This window comes from Vanacampus margaritifer, chromosome 4, assembly GCF_051991255.1.
Source record: "Vanacampus margaritifer isolate UIUO_Vmar chromosome 4, RoL_Vmar_1.0, whole genome shotgun sequence".
NCBI classification, from domain to species: Eukaryota; Metazoa; Chordata; class Actinopteri; order Syngnathiformes; family Syngnathidae; genus Vanacampus; species Vanacampus margaritifer.
Window position 1 is genome coordinate 19,490,796 of NC_135435.1, and position 18,316 is coordinate 19,509,111.

The window sequence follows — 18,316 nt, forward strand, 5'->3', positions numbered from 1 at the left end:
ACAGCAAAATAGCTCTGGGCTCCGTGTCAACACTTTGCTGTGCCTGGCAACGCACACTGAGAGCTGCAACTAGAGAAACAAACAAACGACCCCACTTGACTGTCCAAACAGGGGAACGCTGCCCTTTTGATGGCTGTTGAGATATGCAGCACACTTTCATCTTCTCTCTCTTCCGTTCTTTTGTCGCCATCTCAGGAACACCAGGAGAGCCGCTGAGGTGTGGATGGATGAGTTCAAGAACTTCTATTATGCTGCCGTTCCCTCAGCAAGAAATGTGCCATATGGAAAGTAAGGGCTCATATTTCAAGCACACCACACTCTTGACATTTAAACACACCACATCTCATTACCTTTTTAAAACGGATGGCTGATTAGCACCGGTACCTTTCCACAATTGTGTAGCGGCCAAATGGCTCGTTTGAATAGATCACAAGGCTGCCTCATGAAGTGCTCTTGGGAAGTGTGCTTAAAAAAAAAAAAAAATCAAAGCCTAATGAAAAGAATTGATGGATATGTGTGTTTTTTGTTGTTGTTTTTTTCTAGGTGCAAGTATAGTGTAAATTCACAACATTGCCATTTTTGTCATCTTGCTTGGTGATGCAGGAACTCGCTGTACTGGTGAAATGTCACTCCAGTAGTGTGTGATTGCACATCACATGTCACTAACACAAGGGTGTCACACTGCTGCCATAGGGAGACAAAAACTTGCAAAAGTAATGGCGCCCCCTTCAGCCTTTGCTTGAAGAATGCATTCATTAGAGTTTATATATATATATATATATATATATATACTGTATATACATACTGTGTTTAGGTCTATACATACATACAATTTATGTGGACAGTCCTAAATTGTGATGCCAAATATTGGTTTTAAACACATGTCTAGTTGGGATTTAATTATATTACATTTAATTGACTTGATCAAAAATAAATTCTTTGTCTGAATTTAATATGATTAAGGCCCTAGATTGTAACCATTCACATTTTCGCAACCCCACTAGTCTAAACAAGGCATTCTCAATAACTCATTTACTCCCAGCCATTTTCACTGAAGCAACCCCCTTCGCTCCAGGCTGTTTTACTGGATTTTGACTGATTTTGCAAGGCCCACAGAATATTGTGTTCTATTTCTTGGAACCTACCAAAAGAAAGATTAGAGTCTCTTCTTTCATCAGGATTTTTTTTTTAAACTGTTTCCGTCTTGCAGCAATTTGCATTAGAATATAGCTAAGTTTAATCATTATTCACAAATCTGTCGGGAAATCAGCTTGTTTTCATCATGGCCCTGGTTGCTCTCTTATACTCTGCTGCCACCTGCTGGCCGTTTTATAATTACTACCATTGCTTCACCCATTCGCTGTGTAGAGGCTGCATCAAAGCCTTATATATGCTCTAGCTTTTTTTTTTTAAAAAACTGAAAAAATGTATAAATGCGTTTTTATGACATTTAAAATAGAAAATATTTATACGATTTTGGGAGCAAATGAGTTAATATTGCGTTTGTGTTATTTGAATTAAGCATCAAAATATACCCAATTTCATCCATCTCAGAGGGCGGCCATTTTGCTACTTGCTGTCCACTGAAAATGGTTGCACAGGACTCAGCTAATGACCCATCACGGCTCACCCGTTTTCTGAATTTGGTAATGTGATGTTCCCAAGCTGAGCCATGATTGGTCGTTACCAGAACCCTAAGCAACTGTGATGTCATTGTCGACAAATAGAGGCAAAATGGCCGCCCATTGAGATGGATAAAAAAGGAGTGGATTTTGCTGCTTAATTCATATTCCACAAACACAATATTATTCAGAATGCTGTTTAGACTAGTGGGGGGCACACACAACGTATTATTGTAAAAATAAAATAATATAAAAAGGGGGGGGGGGGGTGATTTCCCCTTTTTAGTGCTTTTATAACACATATGCTAAAACTTTTGTTTCTCGTCTTCCAGTGCTCATTGCTCACTCAGGAATTTCTTGGCAATTCATTTAATTGCATTTATTGGCTGTGCTTTGTGCTTATTTACGCAACAAAAGCCCTCCAGAGAAACTCTAGATGGATGAAATATTTTGTGACGTTTCCGGAACATTGTTGTCATATCTCCCCCTTTTATGCTTGTTTCCTCTGCTGCAGTTACGCCGTGGGCCTCTATAGTCCTTCTCATCACTTTTATAATTGAATCAGTTTTCACCATGAGTGACAAGCCTCTCATCCTCTCTGTCCCTGGTTGTCTCCCTCAGCATCCAGAGTCGTTTGGATATGAAGAAGCGTTTAGCCTGCAAGCCCTTTAAATGGTACCTGGAGAATGTCTACCCTGAGCTGCGGTAAGATGATGACTGTATTTCATTTGGTATGCATGAATGACTCTGTGCTATGGCAGCACAAAACGGTTTGCATTTGATAACTGTTCACACACTATATCGCAGTTCCACCCTTTTGCGTTTCCTCATTATCGTGGATTTTTGCATAAATAGTCCAAATGTTTGTGCGTGTGTGATTAAGTGTCCCAGACCACCAGGACATCGCCTTCGGGGCCTTGCAGCAGGGAGGAAACTGCCTCGACACGCTCGGACATTTTGCTGACGGCGTGGTGGGCGTTTACGAGTGCCACAACGCTGGCGGAAACCAGGTAGCGTTACCACGGCAACACACGCAGGTCAGCATGTCTAAACGTACACTTTAGAGTCACCTTGGGGTCAAAGGGTTGCACTTAGAGGATGGCGGGTATGTTTCAAGTCAGTCTGAATAAAGTCACACTTAATCATCTCTTTTCTGCAATAAATGTCAACATCATTTACTGTTCTTAGTTTTTTAGCCTGCAGTAAATTGAGCGTGCTCATTGCAAAGTCTAATAGCCCCTGCAGTCTCAAGGTGACGATCACATACAAAATATATGTGGCGTGTGTGTGTGGGAATACGAGTGTTGTTGGGGAAGTCAATCCCCAGATGTTCTATGCAGCTCCACTAGTCTAAATACAGTATTATAGTTAATATTGCGTTAGCGGAATACGAGTTAAGCAGCAAAATCCAGCCGTTTTTATCAATTTCAGAAAGCAGCCATTTTGCCATTTGCTGTCAAGTGAAAATGACATCACAGTTGTTCTCAGGTAACAATCGATCACAGCTCAGCTTCAGAAAACAGGTGAGCTGTGATTGGTCATTGCCTGAGCCCTGAGCAACTGTGATGTCTTCTTCAGTTGACAGCAAGTGGCAAAATGGCCGCCCCCAGAGATGGATAAAAACGGCGGCATTTTGCTTCATAGCTCATATTCCACAAATGTAAAATTAATCAGAATGTCATGTTTAGAGTAGTGAGGTCACATATAACATATTACTGTCAAGAAATCTTTAAAAGGTTGACTTCCCCTTTAACGTGTGCTTGTCTTTGTTCTTAAAATAGGCTCAAAGGTATCCACCCACATTTCTCACAGGAGGAAATCGAAACGTATTTGTCTTTGCCGCATGACATGACACATCATTGTTTTACAACACTGTTGTTAGGCAAAGAAAAAGGCAAAGTGATCATTCTGGATCTATTTTATTTATGCCAACTGACCACATTACGTACATCTGCACAAGCTAATGAAATCTGATGCAATCACACAAATGTTTTATAAAGTACATAAATGTAGTGCTGTTTTTCTAATAAAAATAAAATAAAAAATTGCTAACATTTTTTAGCCCGGAACGGATTAATAGCATTTCCATTCATTTCAGTAGGGAAAGATGATTTGAGGTGCAAATGTTTAGATTTAGGAGCATGGTGAACAAATTCAACTTGTATTGAAAGCACTACTGTATGTACTGTGTACAAAATCAGCTGTATTGATAATAATCCCCAATTTTAATTAACACTGTCAGTAATGTATAAATAAATGAGTTCTGTTTAACAATGTGTTTATTATTTTAGTTGTAATTTGCAGCAGTCCTATACAACTGCATGGCTTCTAATATTTTGCCACGAAAAACCGCCCTCAATATGCTGGAGTGCAATTCTACACTACTGCAAACTACAACTACTGTAATATGACTCAACCACTCCAATTAAACAGCTCCCACACGTCCACTTCACCCATTCATACCCCATTTCAATTTTAACAACTTTAAATATGAACACTTGTAACCTATTTATTGCATTTTTATTCATAGCTTATTTCATTTTACACTTTAATTTGGTAGCCTGTGGCTTCATGAGGCGCTTTGATGACGATTAAGACTCTTCTTTTGCCCTACTTTTTATGCATATTGTTAAATTAATACTGTACCCCTATGACATTATCTTGAGGTGGATTTTTTTTTGTTGCAACTTTTGGATCTCATTATATTGTGAAGGTTGCCCGTGAGCGTAGAGAGGATAACTAGAAAAATTCCTGCAGGATAATAATATAACGCAATACTGTCTCAACTTTAGCGCCATTACAATTTTGAATGTCTTGATTTTTTAATTAGGCGGTGCCTACCTTCAATAGGATGAGAACTCAGTATTAAGTATCTATGAAATTATTTTATGCTGTTCTTTACTAAAGATTTGACCACAATTAAAGCTGTATGTTGTGATTATACTGTTTTTTTTGCTCAAGGAATGGGCCCTGACCAAGGATAAGTCAGTCAAACATATGGACTTGTGTCTGACAGTGGTAGACAGAACGGCCGGCTCTCTCATCAAACTGCAGGGCTGTCGAGACAATGACAGCAGACAGGTAAACTGACACTAAAGTATTACTACACATAGCAAATGAAAGGAGCACAAACCAGCACCGTTGGGCAAATTAATCCTTCTTTAATTCATGTTTAAGAATTATATTGAACTAGAAGAGGTGCTTGTGCTGTCAGCCCAATGTTATTATTATTATTATTATTATAGATTTACAGGTAAGCCCACATTTATTAATATTGTGGCCTATTGTTGATTCATACACTGAACATTGTGCCAAAAGGTGTCAAAATACTGCAATAACAATAATCCCGCTTTCCTGGTATCATAGGAGTAACTAACTCTCTGCCGCGACTACAAAAAGTATCATTTGTCTAAAAAATTGTTGTGAGTACACCTCTACAGATGACCTTAATAGTCCTTCTGCACTCTCTGACAATGAGAGCGGGACTGCCACCTGCTGTCATGAATGTGCAATTACACTTTCTTTTATTACTGTACAGCCCCCAAAAATAAAATAAATAAACATGTATCCTGAGGTCACCTCCCGGGGCGCCCTTGAGTGACTTTAAATATCACCATATGAAGAAACTATAAATGTTCTGGTTAGAATTAGTAGTTAAAGACAGACCTCTTCAACATGCTGTCCATATTGTGACGTCATGAAATATATATCGACGCCTTCTTAGCCCCTTCAGACCCGCATTTTTTCTGCTAGGCTTTTTATTTTATTTTTTTTACTGATTTAGACTCTTCCCACATAAGAACAACATGAGGGAAAAATTGGGGTTGACTCATGTTTTTATGTTATAGTGGACCTCAGGATAATATGACTGTAACGTGATGTAACCGTACAGCTTATATGTAACATTTTTAACATGAACATCATGCACATCAACTTGCGAGTGTGATTGGTTAGCTAATATCCAATCATGAACCAGAAATGATGTGTTTTTATTGGTTTAGAAACACAAATATGTCATGTCCACTGCGATCATCTATGGGTCCGAAGGGGTTGAAATAATAGCCTAATAATTTTTTCAGATTTTTCAGGAAACCATTTGCATCATGAGGGGGATGATTTAGGCCCCAAAAAATTGCACACAAAAAAAAGACATAGGCAATTATTTTAAGAGGGTGACGATATAACACCTAACAATCGTCAGCAGGAAATCGGGAGACTGGAAAGGTCACAGAAAGCCTTAGGAGTGGATTTAATTGGGAGTGTATTGGTCGGTTCAAGGATTAAACACCTGTTGTGAATTTTGAGAACAGCCACTTATGCAAAAAGTCCCGAAACGCTGAACATTCACAAGTTCAGAAAATGTATAATTACGTTCCTCTCTATTGGGTAGAGTTCATTTTAGGTTCAACCTGAAAATTTAAAAATGTTGATTTATGTCTCTAAAAATTTTTACTAAATGGAGTGTTCCAAATGAGTATAAAATTGACACCCTGGAATAGAAACAAGGTAAGAATAATTTTCCTCCATGTCCCACTTTGCAGTTGCTGGTCCACAGTTATTGATCAAACTGCTCACTGCTGACATGTCTTGAAATGTCCACATTGCAAACCACTCATTGTGTGCTGTCTCTGCCTTGCCTACACGAGCAGAAATGGGAGCAGATTGAGTCCAACTCGAAGCTTCGTCACGTGGGCAGCAACCTGTGTCTTGACAGCCGCAGTGCCCGCATGGGTGGGCTCACTGTGGAGGTGTGCAGCCCCAACCTGAGCCAGCAGTGGAAGTTCACCCTCAATTTGCAATCCTAGGGGACAACACCGCCACTAGACATCGTTACATACCAACTGACTTTAAGAAAGAAGTAGAAGATGTCGACTGCAGGAGAAAGACAAATATGATGGATGACTGAATCCATCTTGCTCCTTCCTGCCAAGGGGTCTGAGGTCATTTCTATACCACCACTCCAACCCTCCAACATACAGACTGGCGGAGGGCCTTTGTAGACCTTAAACAGGAAACTGACCATATTTAGTGGGAGGACCAGTGCTGGCGACGCTGATGATGATGATGATGATGAGGGGGATAAAAGCGATGAAGGCTTTCCATCCAACTACTACATACCTCAGTGTTTTTCTCATTGATGGTTCGGGAGGCAAAATAACGAGAATTCTTTGAGTCGTTTGTTTTCTTGAATGCTGGTGAAAATGAACTTGAGTGTTTTTATTTTATTTTACTTTGAATATTTTAATTACAGTTAATTTGTGGAAGTTTGCAAGATGCGTTTTTTTTCGAACCGAGCCAGAACTGTTGAATTGGAGGAAAACGACGCTTTTGTTTGTTTTTTCCTTTTGTTAAATCTCATCTGTTTACAGGATCAGCAGAGATGAGTTGGATAAGAAATTTTAAAAAGTTCTACTAATCTCTCCCCCCCCCACACAAAAGTTGAAGAGGAGAATCCCCACAACAGGCAGCGAAGTTCTGAATTCTCGGAGAACATGGAGTACCACATTGAGGAGTTGTGCTCTCTCCTCAGGCTGTAGCACTGGCTGCTGCACTTTAGCATCCTTCTTTTTGTCTTTAAAGCAACAACACACCACAAAGCTCTTAGCAGCCTATTTTTGTTTACTTCTTTTTTCTCTCTTAAGCAAATTGAAAAAAAAAAACTGCAAGGACAATGAACTCTAGAGGATTCAAGTCTTTTCTTTACTCCTGCTGCTCTTCGGCTACTCCCTCGGGAGCGCCTACGTTTTATACGATTTCTGTTTGCATTGTGTTTTTAGTTTGCTCAGCACATCAGACTGAATTTGTGTTATTTACTTGTTGGGGCGGTTTCTCTCTACAGGAGGTAACAGGAATAAATAGTGGAACTTCTATTATCTCCACCAGATCCTATTAGTTTCTCAATGGTAGCTGTGACCCGAAGCACCGCGCACTTGGTAAGAAGTGTTTTTGATTTATTGTATCCCACCGGGAGAATTCGAACCACATCCGCAGCACCATGTTAAGTAAAACGAACACAGGTTAAATTCTTATTTGGATTTTATTTAAATTGTGTGTGTGTTTTTTTTAGTAGTACTTTTATTCTCAACATGGGAAAAACTATCATTTTTGGTGAAGTTATGACAGAAACTATTATTAATATGAATTAGCATTTAATTTTGGCCTGACTTTTAATGGAGCTTGCTATTTTGTTGAACAATGATTTATGGTACATATTCTTGCTGTCCGATGACATCACAAACCATTCAAGAACTTAAATTAGGCACCAGACGCTAACGCAACCATAATGTATTGTATTTAATCTTTAGCAATGTTTACAGAGACTTGTAAGGAACGTCTGTATCCGAACCTGGCCATTCTTCTGTAACAAGTTTCCACAAAGCACACAATGTCGTCAAAGTATTTACATTTTCATTTCTAAGGGGGAAAAAAAACAACACTTTAGACAGTATAGTTTGATCATTTTTTTTGTATTGACAGATCGGGCATGTTTTTAAATTTGAGTGCTTCCGACAGCACATTTAATATCCAGCCACCATCAATTCACATTGGTTTCTTTGCAGTGGAAGGAAAATATGAGATGGCGACAGTAAGCTGCTTTTCCAACTATAAGAACAAGGAAAGACAATTTATTAGGTGCAGTCATGTTTTGTGCTCACCTTTTCTGTAATTGCAAGTTATGTGGAGAACAAATGTTTTTCCTCGGGCAAAGTGGTTGTATATCAAATTAGAGGCACATGATGGGCCTAGATATAACTGATTTAAAAAATATATATATATATCAATTGCAAACTCCCTCACTATTAATATGTCTTCCTTATTTCGAGCTGCACACATCAGATTCAGTTCACCAAAAAATATTGCTTTGTCAAACTGTGAAATCATGAATCTTGCTTAATTAAAAAGAAAGCGATATTGTGTGGCTCCGACACAAATGGAATTGTGGAGGTGTAGTCTGTTGTGAAGAACATTTCTAGTGATGGATGGAGATACTCATTGAAAATTAAAAACAAAACAAAAACGTTTTGCCTGGTTAGATGGCTCCACACTTAAGGATGCATGTGGGTTTACGAGGTGGTCCTCGGACAGCAATGTTAGTGTATCATAAACAATTGTTACCTGCTATAATACACTTTTGTACAATTAACCGGATAAAGAATTCAAATCAAAAACCAAAAAATTCTGCCTTCTTGAGGAAAAAAAAACAACTAGCTTTATTATTATTATTTCTCCAGCTTTCTCTCCTCTTCTAACACTTTTTTTTTTACTAAGTTTCCGTCTTTGGCCAATTTTGTTGTGTCTTAAACTTCAGTTGAGGCGACTATGCTGACACTGCAGCTGCTTGCAGAGCCTATCCTGACACTTGATAGGCTTCTGCGCTGGGCTGCCAGCACCCATGGGTGCCAGGGCAGACACAGAGCTTGGTTGTGAGGAGAGCCCTGTTGCAATGGTGACTGTACTGTACTCAGAAGACCCAAATGTTAGTTAATTCGGGGGTGGGGTTAAACCTCAGATGACGTTTTGAGAGGCTCATTTTGTTTGGACAACTGCAAAAATGTTTTATTTTGTCTTAATATTTGTATGCTTAGGATATAGAGTCAAGATTTTAGACCACCAAACAAAGTGTTATCAAGTATTAGCAACTCTTCAAAGCAGTCACTTTGTTTATTATTGTGTTGTCATGCAGCCCCACCCCACACATACACAAAGAGTTGAAATTCTACATTAAAATGAAGAAAGTGTAGTTTCCATGCTACCGTGTGTTCAGTATTGTGCAGATTTCTTCACATTTGTAATGTTTCATGCATTGTACTGTACAGAAGCCTCCTTCCTGAAGAATAGAAAATGTTTTTGTTTTTTTTTGTATACAGCGCCCTCTACTGCAGTACAGTAGCAACTGGAGGGGTTGAAAATGCCGTTTTCCAAACGGATAATAAGTATATTGTCCAAAACAGGATGGGAACTTGCATCCCGTAATGGCTTTCCCACGAGAGGATTTGAGCCGGTCCGCCATGGCGTTCTAAAATCATATATTTGATTGCCTGAAATGTCATAAAAATAAGGTGGCCCTCGGTGGACTTTTTCAAAACTCAAATGGGCCCTGATAATAAAAAAAAAAAGCGGTTCCCTACCTGTGTACTAAAATCAATGATGCGCCACCAAAGAGTTTCAGGCTTCATTATTAATAGCTGATGCTTTTATGGACTGTTGTCTCTGCTCAGCCACTTGGAACCAAACTGCACATTTCTGAGTTACCATGGCAACACTAGTGTCTGTAATTATTTTCAACCATAACGTTTGAACTCAATGCCATTCCTATAAAAAGAGAACACAATCCCAATGGTTTGATGATTGAATGTTTACATCTTAAGCACGTCGTGCCAAAGTTTCTTCGTGTTGTTTTGTTGTCTGTATGAGAATGAATGAGAACAGTTTTCCACAGGGTATAAACCTCTCAGCTTCCTGATTTAATGTCTAAACATTCGTGACAAAAACATCCAAGGCAAGCGTCAAAAGTTTTCAAGTGATGCGTGACTGAATGCAATTGACAAGAAAGAGAAAGTGTAAAAATCAAGTTTCAGATTCTATTAGTTCATTTTTATGTCCACATTTTTTTTAAATCATAACTATTACATTAGCATCCGTTTTAATTTACCAACCTTTAGGTATTATAATATGACTTGGGTCAGGACACGTCTCAAATGCTTGAAGTCTCGACAACCGATAATAACAACAACAAAAAGTGAAAGGACATGAATATTATGCTTGATGCATTGTCATCCCATGTGTAAAAGTGTATATTTTTGTATATACAGACATCCTAATGTACATGATGTACATATATGAACAGTGTACTTAGCCCCAGGTTGCTAGCAGGTTTTGTTTTTGTCACACTGTGCAGCGCTTCTAACTGTTCCCTCTTTTATAGACACTGCAAACTTTGAATGAGGAGAAATGATTAACTTAAATAAATGCATTTATATAGAAAAATTAAACAGACTCCAGTATTTTGGTGTGTGTCCCTTATCTCACCGAAGCTCCTTGTGTTTTTTCATTTTCATCATCATCACAACATGTAGGAATCAGGATTCAGCCCTTTTGCTGTTTCTCTATAGTCATTTTCTTACAATTTGATCAATAACAATACAGACAGACACTTGAAAATTTAGCTTAAATTTGTTCTAAACTCATTCCACACTTTTTTTTATGCCCCCATGGTAATATGTGTGAAAATGTCTCCCACGCTTGAAATCCTAGTTTCAAAAAGTTCTTGAAATGACCCCAAAAGGCCCAAACACACCTTCAAGACGACCACTACCATACGAAAAGCCTGAGGGTAAACTTGATGGACTGGCCATGCAGGTCTACAGACCTAAACCCTATTGAACATCTCTGGGGCATCCTAGAAAGAGGAGTGTACGGTCTTGATTGAATACTCGCCAACTCTGATGTTGTCATGGAGAAGTGTAAGAAGGCCGTGCTGGAAAATTGAAGGTGAACACTAACCACTTTTCAGAGTGTGTGTCAAAGTGTGTTTACCATCTGCAGAAATGAGTGGTGTGTATTGTTGTATTGTCATCTGTCCACCAGGTGGGGTAAACGTACCAGCGGGATAAGTATTGTGCCACAGAAGAAGAAGCATCGTCACAAGCCTGAAGCTGATCTCTGTCAAGTGAGTAGCAAAGACCACACAAAATCGTACCGTACGGGGAACCATGAAGAACGAAGGCATAGAAGGGACGGAGCGGTTTGTTAGCCCGGACAGGGGCCGAGGTCTCCGGGCGTTGAGGGACTTCGCGTTGGGAGAGTTGGTGTTCGCATGCCCAGCTTACTCGTACGTGCTGACCGAGAGCGAGCGAGGAGCGCACTGCGAGCACTGTTTCACCAGGTAACACTCCTCTTCCTACACTCCCTAATGTTTATTATTTGTTTTAAATTAATGATTCCTATTTATTTAACATTAATGCTTTCTTTAAAATTTACCCGTGTGCTGCATGTCATCGCTTTAGGCTAGGTTGTGGTTTCAACCTCTGGACGCCCACCTAGCTTCATTAAATGGGTCATGCACTGCACTGTATTCGCTCAACATTTAATACTGCAGTTACTACAACGATGAATGATAACAACCACAACGGATCACATGCATCTGTCATGTTGAGACGTTCACTCACGCGCACGCGTGTTAAACGCCATATCCGACCTAAGCAACCTCTCATTCATTAGACCGAAATCAATCTTTCAATGTACACTTGTTGTATCTTGCTGATATAATTTCCTCCAACTTGGACAGACATCGTGTGGCGCTCTACACATTTTTTTACACTGTACTTATACTTTATTAACAAACATTTCTGCATAGTTAAACTTGATTCATTTTTGTACATATTGTTCAAATTTTAGTTAATTCGAGCAAGACTTTGCTGTTATTAAGCTACGAAATTATAAAAAAAAAAAATTGGGGGTGGGGGGCTTGTAAAGTTTTTGCCCAAATCACAAAATGAGTGTGTTTGCTTATTAAAAAGGTTCCTTACTAGGGAGGGGTATGAAAAATGAAGTGTATGTTTTAAGCAAAATAAGAGAAACCGGGCCATCATTCAATTAATTTCTACAGCATTGTCTTTTAATTAAATTCTGCCTCTCACACATGCTACATGAAGGTTTGTGGAGCAGTGAAAGGTTATAGTGCTAAATATAGTTGCCCATGTGTCCCAGTAGGGCAGGAGAAGAGAAGGCTAAGGGTGCATGTGTTGAACATTTGCTTCAGTCCATTCAATCGAGGATTAAAAAGTATGTGTATTTTTTAAATCCCTTCAGAGCATCGATGCAAAAGAGAGGTTTGGAAGAGAGATTTTAAGTGTGTGTGACTGTGTGTCCATTATTCAATGAAATACATGTCAGCTTAGTTCTGTCAGTACAAACACACAAACATCAACAAATCAATAATATGTTGTATTTATTCCAGAAAAGAGGACCTTTTTAAATGTGGCAAATGTAAACAGGGCCACTATTGCAACATTGACTGCCAGGTAATTCCCATTACTTGCTGTACATACACATATTTATATGTCACTATCGCAGGGTTACTTACTGTGTTTCTGTATGCACGCAGCGAGGGGATTGGCCCATGCACAAGCTGGAGTGTGTTGCCATGTGTGCCTACGGGGAGAACTGGTGTCCCTCAGAGACGGTCAGATTGGTGGCCAGAATCATCATGAAACAGGTAGCGTGAAAATTAGCTGCTCATCACCAAGATAGGAAGATAACCAATTTTAAATGCACCTATTTCCAAAATAAAGGTCGGAATTTTGTATTGATTTTTTTTCTTTTTTTTTTGCTTTATTACTGCCATCATAGCGTACCGGTGATGAACATAGAACTGAAAGTTGAACTCATTGTGATGTAGAGAAGTGGTACATTATATTTGAGACAAAGAAGAAATAAGAGACAAAAAAAAATAATCATTAAGAAGACAATCTGGTAGGAATACAGATTCCAAAATGAATTGTGTTGGATCTTTTAAAGCTTCTCCTCATTCAAGTCAAGTTCAATGCCTGCAATCCCTACTGCTGCTCTTCAGCTGCTGTTGCAAGCAGCTGCATGTCATTGGAAATGTTTTGAAAAATGAGCTCACCACAAACGTTTTTTTGTGTTTTTTTTTTTTTTTTTTTATACAACAGAGCTGGTTCATTATATTCTTTTTCACTTTTGGATTCATGTCATGTTTACAGAGAGTCACAACAGAGCGCACGCTGTCAGAAAGACTGCTGTTACTCAAAGAGTTTGAAGCACGTGAGTATGGATGTGCTTGTCTGACATATGAACCACCACTTGGCAACGTATCAGAAAAAAATATTTTGGTAATTTTTATGTAATCCTGCTCCTAAACGAACCAACAAACATTTGTGCTTAGCATATTAAGTATGCAGTAGTTCTTCATAACATACTTAGCTTCAGCCGCAATACAAAATGACTGACTGTGTTCTTAGTTACATCTACAAGCAGTGTTAGTTACACAGTAAATTGTGTTAGCAGACTCCACTGTAGCCTCCGGTTTCTCTTTCTCTCGCTTTCTGCCACACTGGGACTCAAATCCCAAGACATCCTAATGCTGTAATTTCATGTTCTCTGCAAAACGTTATTCGCACTGTGCCCTCGAGCGTGTTAATCAGGGATGATATAGTTCAACATGCGCTCGCAGGAATGATTTTTGTTGTTGTGTTTTCTAGCACCGACTTGTTCACTTGTTTTTAAGTTGCTCAATTTGGTACCGCGTCTGTTGGGGACCAGCTGCTGCCATTTGTGTGACTGACAATGTCACATGGCGTCCGTCAGCTCAGCAGCGTGCTCGAATGCAACGCCACATCATTGCAATGCGCTGCTATCATGCTGGATGTTTTTTGGAACACAAACTCCCGTTATCTTGTGTGGCCTTATTTGTGTTTTATATATCATATTATTGCCACAGTCACATGTGATGTGACAATAACCCCAATAAATAATAATTCTATCATTTGTCTTTTTTTTCCCCTGTCATTTTATTTTCAGATTTAGACAAAATGGACAGCGAGAAGGATGAAATGAACCAGACAGACATCGCCGCCCTGCACCACTTCTACGGCAAGCACATCAGCAACATCCCGGATGATCAGGCTCTCACTGAGCTCTTTGCACAGGTCTGTTACCTGGTTTCTTGTATACAATGTTGCATTTACCCAACACAGACTTGATGGTGCTTTTTTTTTTCATTTTTAATCTTGCTTGCTTCAAGTAATGTTATGAAAAACTTGTCAGTTGTACTCACGGCTACTGTTACTTTTTGTGTGCAGGTTAATTGCAATGGTTTCACAATAGAGGATGAGGAGCTCTCACATTTGGGATCGGCTGTTTTTCCAGAGTAAGTTACTTCAGCAGTGGTTTGTCCTTTGAAACTGTGCCATGGATGTCATTTTTGCCCAATCTCTTCCTCGTTCAGTCATGAACAGCAGTTCTCTAGATAGTAGCCATTGTCCGGCTAGTCATTCCTGGGAACGTTCACCACCGTTTCATGCTTTCTGAATTGCTGGAGTCTTGACTTTGTGATGTCAACGACTTTATTTCTCATCTGTTCTTGAATGTCTTTGCCTCATGGCGTTTTGTTGTAGCGTTTTGAGATGTTTTGCCCGACTTCATCTTGTTAAGACCGTTTCTATTCAAGTGATTTCTTGACTGAACGTGTCTGGACTAAGTAATGGGGCTTGGATGTGGTTGGTGAAAATGAACTGGGAAAATGTGATTAAATAAAAATACATTCATTTCATGATTTAACAAGAGGGACAAATTCTTTTTTCCATTTATTTCAATGGGGGATTTCGACCCCTGGTAGCCCGCCATTCATTCCTATGGGGGAATTTCGACCCCTTTTCATGCCATATGAAATGAAGTAGATGTTCCTTCCCTGGCCATTCTCCACTCAATCTACTGATGTGATTTCCCTCCAGTGTAGCACTGATGAACCACAGCTGCAGTCCAAATGTCATTGTCACATACAAAGGCACAGTGGCCGAAGTGAGAGCTGTGAAAGGGATCAGCCCCGGAGAGGAGGTAAGCATCCGCTCACTCGTGCACTCCCATCGCATCGATTCCAAATCCACTTAGTGTTTGTTTTCTTTGCTTAGATCTTCAACAGTTACATCGACTTGCTCTACCCTACAGAGGACCGCAAGGAACGGTTGTTAGAGTCCTACTTCTTCACATGCCAGTGTACAGAATGCACGACCAAGTCAAAGGTACGAGTGAAGAAAAGACTTTATCCACTGTAAACTTTCGGATGCGCCCTCATTCACATTTAACACGCTGTATGTGTGTTGGAATAAAATAAATGACGGTGCTAATACACAATTTCAAATAACGTGATGACTAAAAAATGTATTTGTAATTGCTCAAAGCACTAATAATTAGGAGGAAGATCCCATGATACAAAATCACGTTCCTCTCTCTTTCCTCAATAGGACAAAGAGAAGATGGAAATCCGGAAGCTGAGCTCCGGAGCACCTGAGCCAGAGGAAATCCGAGCAATGGTCAAATACGCCAAAAATGTCATCGAGGAGTTCAGGAAAGCAAAACACTACAAGAATATCCTTTTTTTTTTTTCCTCTCTCTCTCTTTCACCTTCACATTTGTTGCTTTTTGTTCTTAAATAAGTCAGTTAACTTCACTTGTTGTGACTCCTTGACTGTTTTGGCTGGCACGCCCGAGCGAGCTGCTGGAGATGTGTGAACTCAGCCAGGAGAAGATGGCCGCCATATTTGCAGACACTAACGTCTACATGCTGCACATGATGTATCAGGCCATGGGCGTCTGCCTCTACATGCAGGACTGGGACGGAGCCATGAACTACGGGGAGAAGATCATACAGCCATACAGGTATAAACACTTTAAGGAATTATTACTCTTCCTACTTTTTGTTCCTTTGTGTACTAGCCACAACAATGGCTTGTATTCTAATGAGATCCAATACAAGAGCTGTATCAAAAAAGCTGCCTGAGAACTGCACTGGCAGAGAGGCATCTGTTGGTCAGAGTGTACAAGTGTACCTAATGTAGTGGCCAGTTATTTAAAAAAAAAAAAAATAAATTATGACATTGCTCTCTCCGCAGTGTGCACTACCCGGCCTACTCTCTGAATGTGGCGTCCATGTATCTGAAGCTGGGTCGTTTGTATTTGGGCTTGGAGAAGAAGAAGCAAGGAGTCAAAGCTCTCAAGAAGGTATTGTAAACACACTTTGGTCTGCTGGTATAAAGAAATGTCGAGAACAGTTGGAAATAAATGCTCCGGAGGGGAGGGGGAAAGCAACATGTGATGTGACTGTCTTTTGTGTAGGCATTGGCTATCATGGAGGTGGCGCATGGGAAAGATCACCATTATGTTGCAGAAGTCAAACGGGAAATTGAGGAGCAGAAATAAAAAGGAAAGGGCATCAAGAAATGAGGAGAGGAAAGCACACACCGTGACTGCATGGCAAGCGTCTTTGTTTCACCAGCATCTCCTTCGGTAAGGATTTACTGTCATCTCTTCGAATTTCGTCTGAAGACGACTACAAGCACCTTCATCAGCTGTCTCGTCACTGGCACACTTAAAAGAAAAATTATTTCCAAAGATTTCATTTTTGGTCTTGTCGTGAGTTTTTTTTTTTGCTTTCAAAATCATTTTATAACATGAGGATTTTGACTCTGCCTTGCAAGATGCCTTTTGGACAAGACAGACGTCTCTTGTCTCAACTGAACTATATTCAACCCTGATTTTATTTTGTGAGCAAAATCTTCGGCTGAATAATGATCAAACTGCAGCAGATTTGTGATTACCTGCTATTTCACATCCTTGTCTTTCCTTTCAAATGTTTCATTTACCACACATCAGTGTTTCTTGCGTCTTTAAATTGTTTGAAATAGGATCTAAAAGGCTGATCATATATCATCGGGGACTCTGTAGCAACAAAAGAGAAAATGCAAACAAATTGTTCCTTGCTCAGTGTTTAGCTTGTGTTTGTCATGTTCTACTGGACTGTAAAAGACATGCATGTTTTATTGTTGTTTTTTTATGTATGAGTCTTGTTGACCAAAAAGGGTTAGGGTTATGAATAGTCTGTTCTGAGTGGGCAATCATCAAGCACAACATTAAGTACAACTGAACTACATCACGACACAAAACACAAGTCAGATAGTCTGACACTGTTTTTGGAGTTGTGCATATTGAAGTGTCCCTTGAGGGAATATTTACCAGAATTAAAAACTGTTATGTTAATATATGCTAAGCTGAGGCCAGCAAAACTGTAGCTGTTTTGGCTGTTTGTCAAGCCACAACAAACGATATTTATTATTTATGAAGCTGAATATTCAACCAGGATGTCATTTTGTTGTAGTCGGCTCTTTTTTTTTTTGCATGCATCTTAACAATTAAGTTGAACCGCTTGGAATGGAAGCTTGCGATTTAACTTTGAATGAGTGATTTTGGGAAATATTTTTTATTTTTATTTTCTGCACCTGTTGACTAGAATACAAAGAATATATGACTTCTACTGGGCTTTAAAACGCAGGATTTATGTTGTACTCAAATGTTAAAACAAGATGATGTCATTAGTGGCAAACTTCAGAGTTTTTTTGTTTTTGTTAGTCTTTCGATGGCCAGCATGTTTCTGTAGCCTTTCAGCTTTTCCTCTTTCTATTATGGGTCCAGCTTACCTGTTGTCATGAGGCGTCACAGTCGGTAGCAATTTCTACACACAGGTGAGGTGACATCGACTTTCTGGCCTACTAGTATAAAGTCAGATATGACTCGATGAGCTGTCCTGCTGCTAAGCAGAAATGACATTCAAGGGCTGTTGGTGATTAAGTATCACTTAGTTTAAATGCTCCTCTTTTCCAGTGATGTCATAAAGCAAGACACAACGCCTGGCCCAATCAATACACTGTACATTCTGCATGAACAAAAGTATTTTGGCTTCATTTAACAAACTGCTACTATGTCAGGCATGGATGGTTATATGGAATGCACACACAGAAAACCTCTTTCTGTACCCTGTCAATGAATTCCAATAAATATAGCATTATGGCGCTCATTTACAATCAGGATTGACTGTTTATTTGTGAGCAATAACTCAGCAGTTACCATATAGTTATATTAAAACACATTGTGTGCATGGAGTCAAATTTGTTGGTAAT

At 39.4% G+C, this 18,316-nt stretch overlaps 2 protein-coding genes across 3 annotated transcripts in view; both read left to right on the forward strand.

Moving 5' to 3' along the window:
- The window catches only part of galnt2 (UDP-N-acetyl-alpha-D-galactosamine:polypeptide N-acetylgalactosaminyltransferase 2), a 56,094-nt gene extending 48,432 nt beyond the window's left edge, over window positions 1–7,662 (forward strand). Inside the window, exons 12-16 of one of the 2 annotated variants that reach the window (XM_077564138.1) lie at window positions 196–288; window positions 2,244–2,327; window positions 2,506–2,659; window positions 4,584–4,703; window positions 6,272–7,662. In XM_077564138.1, the coding sequence (XP_077420264.1) occupies window positions 196–288; window positions 2,244–2,327; window positions 2,506–2,659; window positions 4,584–4,703; window positions 6,272–6,427 (607 nt within the window). In that variant the 3' untranslated portion in view covers window positions 6,428–7,662. The remainder of the gene's footprint in view (window positions 1–195; window positions 289–2,243; window positions 2,328–2,505; window positions 2,660–4,583; window positions 4,704–6,271) is intronic. The other variant, XM_077564139.1, reaches the window with a different exon arrangement.
- A 3,572-nt stretch (window positions 7,663–11,234) lies between these two features.
- Window positions 11,235–18,223, forward strand: smyd2a (SET and MYND domain containing 2a). Its single transcript, XM_077564634.1, has 12 exons — window positions 11,235–11,508; window positions 12,583–12,646; window positions 12,730–12,840; window positions 13,349–13,409; window positions 14,166–14,293; window positions 14,447–14,514; window positions 15,098–15,200; window positions 15,275–15,385; window positions 15,608–15,731; window positions 15,848–16,022; window positions 16,256–16,364; window positions 16,479–18,223. Exons 1-12 carry the CDS (start codon window positions 11,336–11,338, stop codon window positions 16,560–16,562), a joined length of 1,311 nt encoding a protein of 436 aa, XP_077420760.1. The 5' UTR covers window positions 11,235–11,335; the 3' UTR covers window positions 16,563–18,223.
- The last annotated feature ends 93 nt before the right edge of the window (window positions 18,224–18,316 follow it).

Coding starts and splice junctions, on each gene's coding strand:
- smyd2a (XM_077564634.1), top strand. CDS start 11,336: ATGAAGAACGAAGGCATAGAAGGGACGGAGCGGTTTGTTAGCCCGGAC. Junction 12,841..13,348: donor CCAGAATCATCATGAAACAG/GTAGCGTGAAAA, acceptor TCATGTTTACAG/AGAGTCACAACAGAGCGCAC. Junction 14,294..14,446: donor TCACTGAGCTCTTTGCACAG/GTCTGTTACCTG, acceptor TTTTGTGTGCAG/GTTAATTGCAATGGTTTCAC.